Source organism: Vigna radiata, chromosome 1 (genome assembly GCF_000741045.1).
Source record: "Vigna radiata var. radiata cultivar VC1973A chromosome 1, Vradiata_ver6, whole genome shotgun sequence".
NCBI classification, from domain to species: domain Eukaryota; kingdom Viridiplantae; phylum Streptophyta; class Magnoliopsida; order Fabales; family Fabaceae; genus Vigna; species Vigna radiata.
Window position 1 is genome coordinate 34467236 of NC_028351.1, and position 12791 is coordinate 34480026.

Here is a 12791-nt window from a genome sequence, read left to right on the forward strand (position 1 = left end):
AGTTTAATCTAATGATTTATTAGTTTGTGATCATAATTTTATCAAAGTAACTTATGAATAGGAACTAGTTGGCACTTTAAATTCATTCTTTAATTTTTGTAATGCCCTTTTTTATAATTTCTTAATTTACTTATAAAATTATATTTAACTAAAAAACTTAAATATAGTTAATAGAAAAGAGAGGTGTTATAATTATGGTTAACAAAATTTAAAATTGAAAAAAAAAAACAAATAAAAATTGTTTAGCTCTGAAAATAATTTAATTTTGCATTTTATACTTTGATTTGTAATAGAGTTGCATATTATATATATATATATATATATATATATATATATATATATATATATATATATATATANTATATATATATATATATATATATATATATATATATATATATATATATATATATATATATAAATATATATTGTAACTAGTAAAAAAACAGAAACATTGTCAATTGTAAAATTCCCAAGTTTATCAAAGAAAACATTGTTTATGATAGAAATTTATTTTTGAACGGTACAAATATAAAAAATAATGAAAGAACCGGAAAAAATTAAATAGGTTTAAAAAAATCGTTTACATTTAATAATACTTAAGCAAAAGTAAATATTATAAAATTCAAAGTCACAAAAAAAGAAATACAAATAATAATTATTTAGTTCTGGAAAAGCATAATTAGCTCTGTAATTGTGTATGTCATAGTTTGATTTGTTTTAAAATAGTTGCAATGAAACGATGAATTCGAAAAAAGAATGGTACCGCAGTCGTTTTCAGTTTGGTCATATATATATATATATATATATATATATATATATATATATATATATATATATATATATATATATATATATATATATATATGAATAGCAATCTAGTTTGAGCACTCACACTCACTGCGTTATTCATAAGTTTTAGTGTGTGATGATAACGGCTACAACCATGTCAATGAAGAATCCAGTTGGTTTAAGATTGATGATGTTTATGCTGTTTGTGGTGTCGCAGGTTGTTAATGGAGAACAGCACATCAGATGCCTTCCAAAGGAGAGGGAAGCACTCCTCCAATTCAAGGCTGCCATTGTGGATGAATATGGCATGCTATCATCTTGGAGCACTCCTCACTGCTGCCAATGGGAGGGGATTCGCTGCAGCAACCTCACCTCCCATATTATAAGCCTCGACCTTCATGGAGATATATATGAAGAAAGTCTCCACCTTCACGGAGACTTTTACCAATATCGCTATCTGAGCGGAGAGATCCACAAGTCGTTGATGGAGTTGCCACAATTACAGTATTTGAACCTCAGTTCTAATTATTTTCCAGACACTCACATCCCAGAGTTTCTTGGTTCTCTCAAAAACTTGAAATACCTTGACTTGTCTAATTGTGATTTTGGCGGAAGAATTCCAAGTGAATTAGGCTCTCTTTCTAATTTGGAATACTTAAATCTTGCTTATAATTCTCTGAACGGTTCAATCCCTTATCAGCTTGGAAATCTCTCCCAATTGCAGCATCTTGATCTCAGTCACAATCTTTTAGAAGGAAATATATCTCCTCAACTTGGAAAGCTCTCCCAGTTGCAGCATCTTGATCTCAGTTGGAATGATTTTCAAGGAAATATAGCACCTCAACTTGGAAATCTCTCCCAATTGCATGAGCTCTATCTTGGAAATTTCGATAATCTCAAAATTAGTGACGGAGGTCAGTGGCTCTCAAATCTCATTTCTTTAACCCATCTTTCTTTGGAATCTGTGTCAAATCTTAATATTTCTCATACTTGGTTGCAAGTGATTGCAAAGCTACCCAAACTAAGAGAATTAAGTTTAGTTTATTGTAGCCTTTTCGATCATTTGATTCTGTCATCCAAACATTCTAAGTTCAATTTCTCTACTTCCCTCTCTGTCCTTCATCTTTATCGGAACACTTTCACATCACCAATGGTATTCTGGTGGGTCTCAAACATCACTTCCAACCTTGTTGAGCTTGACCTTAGTTTTAACCACTTGGAGGGTTCCACATCAAGTGATTTTGGCTTGCGCATGAATTCGCTTAGGCATCTTGACCTCTCCAATAATTATTTCAAGGCCAGGGATTTGAAATCCTTCATTAATATATGCACCTTACATTCTTTAAACTTATATTCAAACAATTTGACTGAAGACCTTTCCTCCATTCTCGGTAATTTGTCCAATGGATGCGTTAGACACTCATTGCAAGAATTGGATCTCTCATATAATCGCATCACTGGCACTTTGTCTGACATTTCAATATTCTCTTCTTTTAAAACGTTGCTTCTTGATGGAAATCAGTTAAGTGGAACAATACCTGAAGGTGTGAAGTTACCATCTACTTTGGAGGATTTGTCAGTTGGGTCAAATTCATTAGAAGGTGGAATTCCAAAATCATTTGGGGATGCATGTTCTTTGTTCTCTTTGGACACGTCTTTTAATAATTTGTGTGATGAGCTTCCGATTATAATCTCTCACTTGTCTGGATGTGCTAGATATTCATTGCAAGAATTATATCTAGATGGTAATCAAATCAATGGCACACTACCTGACTTCTCAACATTCACATCTTTACAAATATTAGATCTTTCTGAAAATAAGCTAAATGGAGAGATTTCTAAGGACATTCAATTCTCACCTGAATTGGAGGACCTCTGCATCTCTTCAAATTCTTTAAAGGGTGTGTTGACTGACTACCACTTTGCCAATATGTCTAAGTTACGAAACATGGATTTATCTGACAACTCATTGGGCTTGGCATTTACTCAAAACTGGGTTCCGCCTTTTCAATTACTACAGATAAGCTTGAGATCTTGCCAGCTAGGTCCAACATTTCCCATTTGGCTGCAGACACAAAATAAATTTTTCGATATTGACATTTCAAATGCTACAATATCAGGTATTATTCCTGAATGGTTTTGGGCTAAATTACCTCTACAAAAAGTGATGACAGTGAATATTTCATACAACAATCTACAAGGTACAATTCCAAATGTTTCATCAATGTATGTTTCCACTTCTATGCACCTTGGATCAAATCAATTTGAAGGTTCTATTCCTTTATTTTTATGGAATTCTCAAATTCTTGATTTATCAAAAAATAAATTCTCAAATCCTCTTTCATTTTTGTGTGGAGATGATGCAATTTCAACTCTAATTTATTTAGACATTTCGTATAATAAGTTATCTGGAGATATCCCAGATTGTTGGAAACAATTGAACTCACTAGTTTATCTAGATTTGAGTCACAATAACTTTTCAGGAAAAATTCCAACTTCAATGGGATCGCTTCTTCATCTTCAAGTATTGTTGTTGAGAAGTAACAATTTAGTGGAAGGAATTCCTTTCTCCATAAGAAATTGCACAAAACTAGTAATGCTTGATTTGTCAGAAAACAAATTATCAGGATCCATCCCTGATTGGATTGGGACAATAGAAGATTTGCAAATATTAAGCCTGGGAAAGAATCAATTCTTTGGGAGTTTACCATTAATGGTTTGTTGTCTAAGAAACCTTCATCTCTTGGATCTCTCACTGAACAACTTATTTGGAAATATTCCTAAATGCATAAACAACCTTACTTCAATGGCTCAAACGACATCTTCAATGAATGATGAAAGGCATGAGTATATGTTGAAAAATGGTTTTTTAAGGACCTACAATCAATACTATTTGAATACATGGTTGACATGGAAAGGTTCGAAACAAATGTTTATGGATGAAGGTTTGTCACTTTTAAAAAACATTGATCTCTCAAGCAATCATTTCTCAGAAGAAATTCCTATAGAAATAGAGAAATTATTTGGTCTGATTTCATTGAACTTATCAAGAAACAATTTGATTGGAAAAATTCCTTCAAACATTGGAAATTTAACATCACTTGATTCTCTTGATTTGTCAAGAAATCGACTTGTTGGTTCAATTCCTCTAAGTCTTGCTCAAATTTATGGACTTGGTGTGTTAGATTTGTCTCATAATCATCTAAGTGGAGAAATTCCTAAAGGCACACAATTACAGAGTTTCAATAAATCTAGTTATGAAGATAATCTTGATCTTTGTGGACCACCACTTGAGAAGTGTATTGAGGGTGGGTCTGAACAAGAACCAAATGTTGATGTTGATGAAGATGAATATTCATTGTTGAATAATGATTTTCTTATAAGTATGGCATTTGGATTTGTTGTAAGTTTCTGGATAGTATTTGGCTCAATCTTATTCCGACGTTCTTGGCGACATGCCTATTTCAACTTCTTAAACAACTTAGAAGACATTGTTCATGTCAAAATAGCACTCTTTGCTAGACTACTTAAGCTCAACAAAGATTAAAAGGTAATAATATTATAAATTTTATATAATTTTGCTATTTCTGTATAATATAAGTACATTAGCATATATCCTTTTTTATTATTTCTATAACATTTCATTGATTAAAATAAAATTAACAAATAATTATTATGTTAAATATTGAACCAAATTTTACAATTCAATGAGTTGCTTTTGAAGTTCATGGTCTCAATTTATTACGCTAGAGCAATTAAATGTGTATATATAGTTATTTTCTTTAGCAATGTTATTTTATTTTACTTTCTTTTCTATATGGGTTAGAACATCCAAGTCTCCTTATATTTATATTTTTTTTTCGATAAACAAAAAAAAATAGCATGATTACTAAATCATGAATTTTGAATTAGTGTTTATTTACTTATTTTTTATTTTTTTATTTTTGTGATAAAACTATGTCCTGGGCAACTTTTTTCAAATTTAGATGAAAAGTTGGCATGACTACAAAACTCTAGTTTTTTTTTAACTATCCTGATTATTATTCTTATTATTACTTCAAATTTTAAACATGGAATAAAAAGTTAATTTATTTTAATGTACACATTTCGAAGAACTAACCTTCTTTTCATTTTATTTTTCAATTTTCAGGTACTTGAAACTCATCTTCTTGTACGACTCCACCTTTGAGCTTGTTAAGCTTGGACAAAGCAATGATTTCATTAAATTATTAACGTCATTAAGCACTGTGTTTGCAGTGAAAAATAAATTGTCATACATATTATTAACAATTCACTCTTCTTTTTCTTATCATCCAAACTTCCGTCTAAAATATTTTTCAGTTAATTACATTTCATATATTTGCCTCAGGAAAGTTTTATCATTTTAACGAGTGACTTGTTTTCAATTTTACAAATTCTACAAATTACTTTATAGAAAAATTATGTATATATATATATATATATATATATATATATATATATATATATATATATATATATATATATATATATATATATATATATATATATATATATAAAACAGAGTGATGATGACCACTTTAAACTTATTTATGGAGAGTGAAAATTTGTTATATACGTATAGTTGATAAAAGGCTAAATTGAAAAATAATCAATTCAAATTCAATACATCTTAAATATTAAAAATAAAATAACGAAATGAAAATATAAAATAAGTTAAGAGTTTAAAACTGAAAGGAAAGTAGAGAAATATATTGGCAAGGATGTGAGTGTATGTCAAACAAACATCGCATAAAATATAGAATAATGAAAAATTATATCTAATTTGAAATGTTTTAAAACCAAGAAAATCTCAACTCTTTGATCCCTTCCCACCCCTAAAAGAATACTGTTTAAAGGCCGAAAGTAAAATGTTAAAATTAAAGAACTTGAGAATAATATGCAGGATTTCTAACTTACTCATCACATGACTCCTTATCATGATTTTGAAGTGCGATTTTGAAAAGCTAATACTCTGACTTCTAATGTATAACTGAGCTAATCAAAGATAATATAGTTGAAAGTGTCTAATTCAGATGGGAATGTTTTGATAGACCAAACACAATTCCTCAGTTTGAAAATCGTTAATTATGCAGTTTCAATGCCGCCTTTGGGGGGAAGAAAGGGTCCGGCACTGACTGGAATAGTAGTTCACTTTATTTATGTAGACATATTGGAGAGTGATGTAATCCAGATAAATAAATCAAATATTAATTAAGAATATGTAAACTAAATTATTCCATTCATAATATTATGTACTTGAAAAGTTGAAACAATAAACATTTGTTATTCCAAACCATTCAAGTTTTTTAGAAGCCCAGGTTTTCTCCCAAAAAAAAACTGCTTCAAGTTATAGTTCATGCAAACTGCAATAGTTCAACACAGAAAAGAAAAATATGGTGAAAGTGAGAAACAAAAGATCTAATGTGGGTGGAAATCATGTCTTGGAGGGTGATTCAGTAGAGCTAGCACCAGGGATATCTTTTCCTGATTGCGACGAAAGTGCCTCTAGTGTCTTGTGAAATTCTGTAGGGAGAGGAGGTGGTCGGTGGAGAGGAACATGCTTAGGAACAGGTGCATCATTCTCAATCACCTCACATTCATAGTCATCAGGAACACCCCACGGATCCCACTCTGCACTCCAAAATATACATTCAATATACGTCAATCATATTTCTAATCAATTGATGCAAAAACATTTCAATATATGTTCAGTTCTAAAATTGGTCTCTATATGTAATAAAAAAAAAAGACTCAATAAATTGATCCTTTTTAAATTTAAACATTATCAATTTAGTCTCTGTCACAGTTAATACAATTACGAATTCTTATTTTGGTGCTTATGCATGCAGTACGTTGTTAATTTGGTTGTTAAACGGGCATAGCATTCTTAATTTGGTTCTTATGTGTGTAACACATTCTTAATTTGATCCTTTGCATGTAAAAACTATATTAAGAATTCGTTAAATGTAATGAGACCAAATAAAGAATGTATTACATGTATAAGAGTAAAATTAAAATACTTAAAGGAGCTGACGGGAGCTATAAGATTGGTTTAGTAGTAAAAGTTGGAATGAAGAGTGAAAGAGGTTGTGGGTTCAACTCTGCACTAACATTTAAAAATATAAGATTGGTTTAAAGGCTTTAGAAAGAAAGGTAAAAAAAAGTTGTGGGTTCAACTCTTTTACTAACAAAATACTAACATCTAAGATGTCGATAAAAAAAAATAAAAAAAAAACACACACACAAGGGAGCTGATGAAAAAAAAAATACATAAGGTTGTTAACTGTGTCAAACAGTGACCAAATCCTTAATAAGAGTGAAAACAATGTTGTTGACAGGATTTCAAAAGAATTATAATTTTTTAATATTCCATAGAGAAAGTTTTAGTTCAATGTCTAGTTTAAGTAAAAATAATGAAACTTGAAATGGCAAGTTACTTGTTAAATAGTGAGAATGATTATCAAGCAGCAAAAATTTGGAGATGCACAAAAAACATAGATTTGCATTAAAGCAAGGAAGAGTCAAAGTTCAAATTATTGTCAAGAAATAACAAATAACTTGTGAACTAGGCTGCATCTGTGATAAAAGGAAAAGACAACAACTACCAAATTCAAAATGTGAACAAAACTCAACTGGATTAGCAAAATTAAAAGTACCCTATCCAAGGTAAAACCCCCATTCACATATGCAGTATAGACATCATGGGAGCCCAACAAGTTTATGGGCTGAAAAAGCCATTGGTCCATGAGGCGCATATGACACCTAAGGTATGGAAGGTTTAAGTGCGGATGTGCGCAAAAGAAAAAAGGGAAACCGAGAAGCTGAGGTTGCATGAGTAAGTGGAGAGATTGGTAGAGGGGAGAGTATTTTCCATGGTTATCAAACTCTCAAGTTAACTCGTAAACTCATCGAGTTCCCAGACATGGCTTCCTTCCGAGTTAACTCGGAAGTAAACTCATTTTCTGCGTAAACTCGATAGAATCAACTGTGAAATCTGTAAGATCGTGTAAAATTAAGAGTTTGGAACAATTCTGCGAGCTTAAGTTATATATTTAATGAAATGCATCAAAATTAATGACAATAATCTAAGTATTTATGTTTTACAATATTAATCTTTATGAACAATATAACTATAAATTTTATTTATTTAAAGTTATATAATTTTTTAGACTTATTTGAATTAAGATATTATTTATATAATTTTTTTCATCTGAAGTAAACTTTTACGAGTTTACGAGTCGAATTTACTCAACTCTCACGAGTTTATGTAAACTTTCGAATTTGATAACCTTGGTATTTTCTGTTATTTAGTCTGATGAGGCAAAAGGGGAGGGGGATTAGGTGATTGTCTGTTATAGGAGCTATGCCATGGGCAAATGGAGGTTTCCTCCTATTGTAGTTTCATTTTCATTGCAAATAACATACAATTCACCGTGCCCTCATTTTCTCTGTTCTCTTTTATCACTATTGTTTGGCTTGTAACAATTTTTGGCCCAACCTACTGGATCATTCAATAATCTCGGTGAATACCCAGGAAGAGAAAGAAAAGAGGAATGAGGCAGATTGTGTAATCAACATTATCTATAGAAGAGGACAAAATACAAAAGATCATGGAAGCACATGTTGAACAAGTAGAAGACGAGATTTGACGGATAAGAATGGCTATGGAATCTTTATGGCACCAAACACCCTCCAATTAGTTAACAGCTGAAGCTCTACGATGAGATAATGCTGAGGCACAAAAATAAAAGCACCAGCTCTGGTTTGAAATCCCTTCAAGATAATGCCCTCGATGAATTTAGACAATGAGTGAAGAAGATTGAATTACCAATGTTCAACCATGCAAGAGGTAACAATTCTCTTGATTATGACCCATCCTTTTACATTATGTGCATTGGGGTGTCTTCCTCCTCTAGTTATCATGATTATATTGTGTCTAGGGTTACTCTAATTGTCATAATTATATTGTGTCTAGGATTACTCTAATTATCATGTACTCTTGTATCAATTTATTCTTATAAATAGAAGATTATGAGAGAGATCAATCAAACCCTCTAGAATTATTTTACAATTTAATTCTCAAGTGTATTGAAGTGGTATAGTCAAAAGAAAGTGTTATCATTTCACAAAGGAAATATGCTCTTGATATTTTAGAAGAAACAGGCCTAACAAATTGCAAGCCCATTGATAGTCCTATGGACTCAAATCAAAAGTTAATGAGAGATCAAAGTGAACCTTTCTCACACCCAGAGAGATATAGAAAGCTGGTTCGAAAACTCATCTATCTTACCATAACAACACCTGATCTTTCTTATCCGGTGGGTGGGAGTTGTGAGTCAATTTATGCAAAATCCACATGTTGAGTATTGGAATACAGTGATTCACATCCTTAGATATGTAAAAGGAAACCCATGACAAGGATTGTTATATGAGAAAAAGGGAAGCACTCGAATCGAAGGATATTCTGATGCAGATTGGGTAGGTTTTCCAATTGATCAAAGATCTACAGGATATTGTGTTTTACTTGGAGGGAACCGAGTATCTTGGAAAAGTAAAAGACAGAGTGTTGTTGCTCGATCTAGTGCTGAAGTTAAATATTGATCTAGGACTTTAACTACATGCGAACTTGTGTGGATATGACAACTTCTTCAAGAATTAAAATTTGTGAAAATGAGCACCTGAAATTGTACTGTGACAACCAAGCAGCCCTTGATATTGCCTACAATCTAGTGTTTCATGAGAAAACAAAACACACAGAAATTCACTGTCATTTTATTAAAGAGAAGTTGTTATCCAAAGAACTTGTTACTGAGTTTGTCAACTCTAATGAACAACTCAGTCAGTTTATTAAAGAGAAGTTGTTATCCAAAGAACTTGTTACTGAGTTTGTCAACTCTAATGAACAACTCAGAGACATTGTGACCAAATCTAAGGGGGCCTAGAATTCAATTTATATGTTCCAAACTTGGTGCATATGATCTATATGTTCCAGCTTGAGGAGAAGTGTTGAAATGTAATGTATTTTTCTAGTAAGCTTTTTAGGAGCCCTCTGTTTTTCCTTTGTATGTTGAACTACTATCCCTTATAAATAGGGTAGTATGATGTATTAGGTTAAGAGAGAACAGTAATAATAAAATTTTAGTTTCTCTCCCAACTCTTTAAGTGTTTGTAACACACAAGTTGACAAACAGCACTAAAATTACAACCCATAAGTTGTTCCAGACCAAGTTGTCACACCAAGACATACAAAAAAAATTTGCAACAAAATAATCATGATTCAAATCTCGATTCAATAACCATGTACAAAATAATCAAGACTAACTACCACCAAAATTTGTAGGCTATAAACTCTTGGACAAATCTTAACTGAAATATATTCAGGACCATCAAGACTAATATTGACCGAGCTGCATTATATATTAAATACTCTTACTTTACAACCTGACCAGGCAATATAGGCAATAAAATGATTTTTTATACAACAGATGTTGAAATGACAATGATTGGTTGTTAATTATCATTTACCAATACTACAAATGCTGAAGCCTCACATAAATAGGTAAAAGGCTAACAGGGGATATAGTGACCCTATAATATATCTTAATGGGATAAGTAAATCAGGAGATGAAATGTACATGCAACTTTGTTCCACACGATAATTTGACTCATCCACTTTTTAACACAAAATCAACTGAAAATTGAAATCAATGTCTAACGACACTTCAAATGTTTATATGAAACTAGAGGATTGTTTTTCCTTATTTCAAGTATATTCATTCTTTGCAATCAATAACTAATTATTCTTACACAGTAATGAAACTTAGTGCAACTTCCTAGGAAAAAAAATCTTAGCTAAGGTAAAGTATCTTCCACTTATCACTACTCTACCCGATACAATATATATGTATTATGAATTTAAGTATTACCCATGACTTTGGTGGGATTTTTCCAATATTGGTGCAATTTGGAAACATAATTACCAAAATGGGCAAATTTTTTAAAATTTATGAAGGTACCCATCTTTGTAATTTTTAAAAAATTTAACCATTACGATAATTTCATTTCCAAATTGCAAAAGATTGGTAAAATTGCCAACTTTGGCATTGTACAGATATTTATAAATATTGTCCATAATAGGTACAGATTGTGGATAAAAAAATGGAATGCACACAAGATGTAACTACACATTCATAGTTTGAACGACAAAATTGTCATGGGCAGTGAAAAGTAAGAAAACTGACCATAGTTATAATGAGGAAGTGATTGCAGAACAATTGCCAGGCTTGAAAATTGCATGACAAGGAGGATATATATATTAAGAGGAGTTTTGCTCCCCTTCATTTAGTTCAAACTCCTATAGGCCTGGGAGAGAGTCTAATGTATAGTATAGACGCCTTTGAAAGAGCTATGTTATGGAATTTTGCTTATTTATATGTTGGTGATAAACGTGACTGATGGAGAACTAACTGGCTTTCATATTGCATTTAGTATCTTTATCGTAGCTCTGACTCAATCCAAAATGTTTGAGCAGGATAGCAAAATACAGCACAATTACTGTTAAAATGTCACTGATGATAATGTTTGAACAAGTATTTGAAACTCTGTAAAGTAACGTAAAGGTTTTAACACAAGATAAAGATCCTAATCTGGAAATGTGAGAATAATACAGGTCCAAAGGATTTAGCATAGCCATACTCTTATCACAACAGTCAACAACAGCCCTAGATGAGCTGCTAGCGGTCACTTCACAGAACCAAAGTTTTAACTAAACCTAAAAACATCATCCTGTGTACGACCACATTTGCTACCGCTACCGCATAAGCCCCATGTGTAGCAATTATATGCAATATCAAGGATCACAACGAAATTAAAATTGCCAATTAAAACATACAACTAACATTCAAAAGTCGAACCCAGACTACTCTACCATCGAATTAATTGATTTCACAACCCACAGAGGATCATCCAACAAACCACTCAGCACGAAATTCATAATAAACTAATATTTAAATTAAAGAAAATAAGAAGAAGCAATGGAGAATACCGATCATGTAGGAAATGAGCTTGAGCTCATCCTGAGCCTCTTCGATGAGTTCCTCGACCTGGCCGCAACCAAGCCGTTTCTCGATGGCTTCCCAGTCCTCCTCCTCTTTGCACACGCTCAGCCGGTGTTTCGTGAAGCTCTCCACCGCCTTGCGGTAACCCTCGTCTTCTGGAACCTTCTGGATCTCCTTCAGCGTCTTGCTGTAGAGTCCGATCAGCACCTCCCTCGCGTTCGGCACCACCTCCAACCCCACGATCCCCGTCGAAGCCTTAACCTTCGCCATCAACGGCCGCGCCACCGCTCGTAGAAACATCTTCCCTTCCGATCTCACTCTCCGCAATGTCTCCAAACACGATGCAGTTCGAGTCTCAGAGAAATGAGAGCGTGGGTGGGTACGAAATGGAGAGGCCACCAACTGGGCCTCTAACTCCTTGGCCCAAATGGCCCAAATAGGGTGGCTTTGTAAAGGGAGTTACTCCCTGCACCTCCCCAATTCCAACCCCCACCCCCCATTCCATTTTTACCCTTTTCTCTATTTTTTCTATTCCAATTTTATCCTTTAGCAAAAATTTATATTTATAAATACAATTTTATATTTATATTCTCCCACCCCCACATAACCTATTTATTCTTTTTCTTTTTTATCTTCATGCTTTCATCTTTACGCTTTTTTCCTACGAATTCTCCCGCCGCACCAGCACTGTAAGACCCGTATAAATAAAATGATTTCTTACCTTAAGCAATTTAATTTTGGTGGTATTAGATAATAAATTTTGATGTGAAACGTTGTTGAGAAATATNTAAGGAAGGGAAGAAAATTAAATTAATAATGGTTTTATATTAATTTTCGAAAAAAGTTTGGAATCGTATTTAAATATAATTGTCTGCGCTTATTATATCAGCGGATGGAGCTTGGTCTAGTGGTTGTTGTGTG

The 12791-nt window shown here is 32.4% G+C and overlaps 2 protein-coding genes across 2 annotated transcripts; one reads left to right on the top strand and one right to left on the bottom strand.

Annotated features, from left to right (window-relative positions):
* Window positions 1-936: 936 nt before the first annotated feature.
* On the top strand, window positions 937-5109 carry LOC106766178 (probably inactive leucine-rich repeat receptor-like protein kinase At2g25790). The gene is made up of 2 exons (XM_014650937.2): window positions 937-1706; window positions 4943-5109. The coding sequence occupies exons 1-2, from the start codon at window positions 947-949 to the stop codon at window positions 4948-4950; spliced, it is 768 nt and encodes a 255-aa protein (XP_014506423.1). The 5' UTR covers window positions 937-946; the 3' UTR covers window positions 4951-5109.
* A 924-nt stretch (window positions 5110-6033) lies between these two features.
* Window positions 6034-12241, bottom strand: LOC106760411 (probable NADH dehydrogenase [ubiquinone] 1 alpha subcomplex subunit 5, mitochondrial). The gene is made up of 2 exons (XM_014643873.2): window positions 11858-12241; window positions 6034-6444 (listed from the first exon to the last, which is right to left on the bottom strand). The coding sequence occupies exons 1-2, from the start codon at window positions 12168-12170 to the stop codon at window positions 6248-6250; spliced, it is 510 nt and encodes a 169-aa protein (XP_014499359.1). The 5' UTR covers window positions 12171-12241; the 3' UTR covers window positions 6034-6247.
* Window positions 12242-12791: the final 550 nt, after the last annotated feature.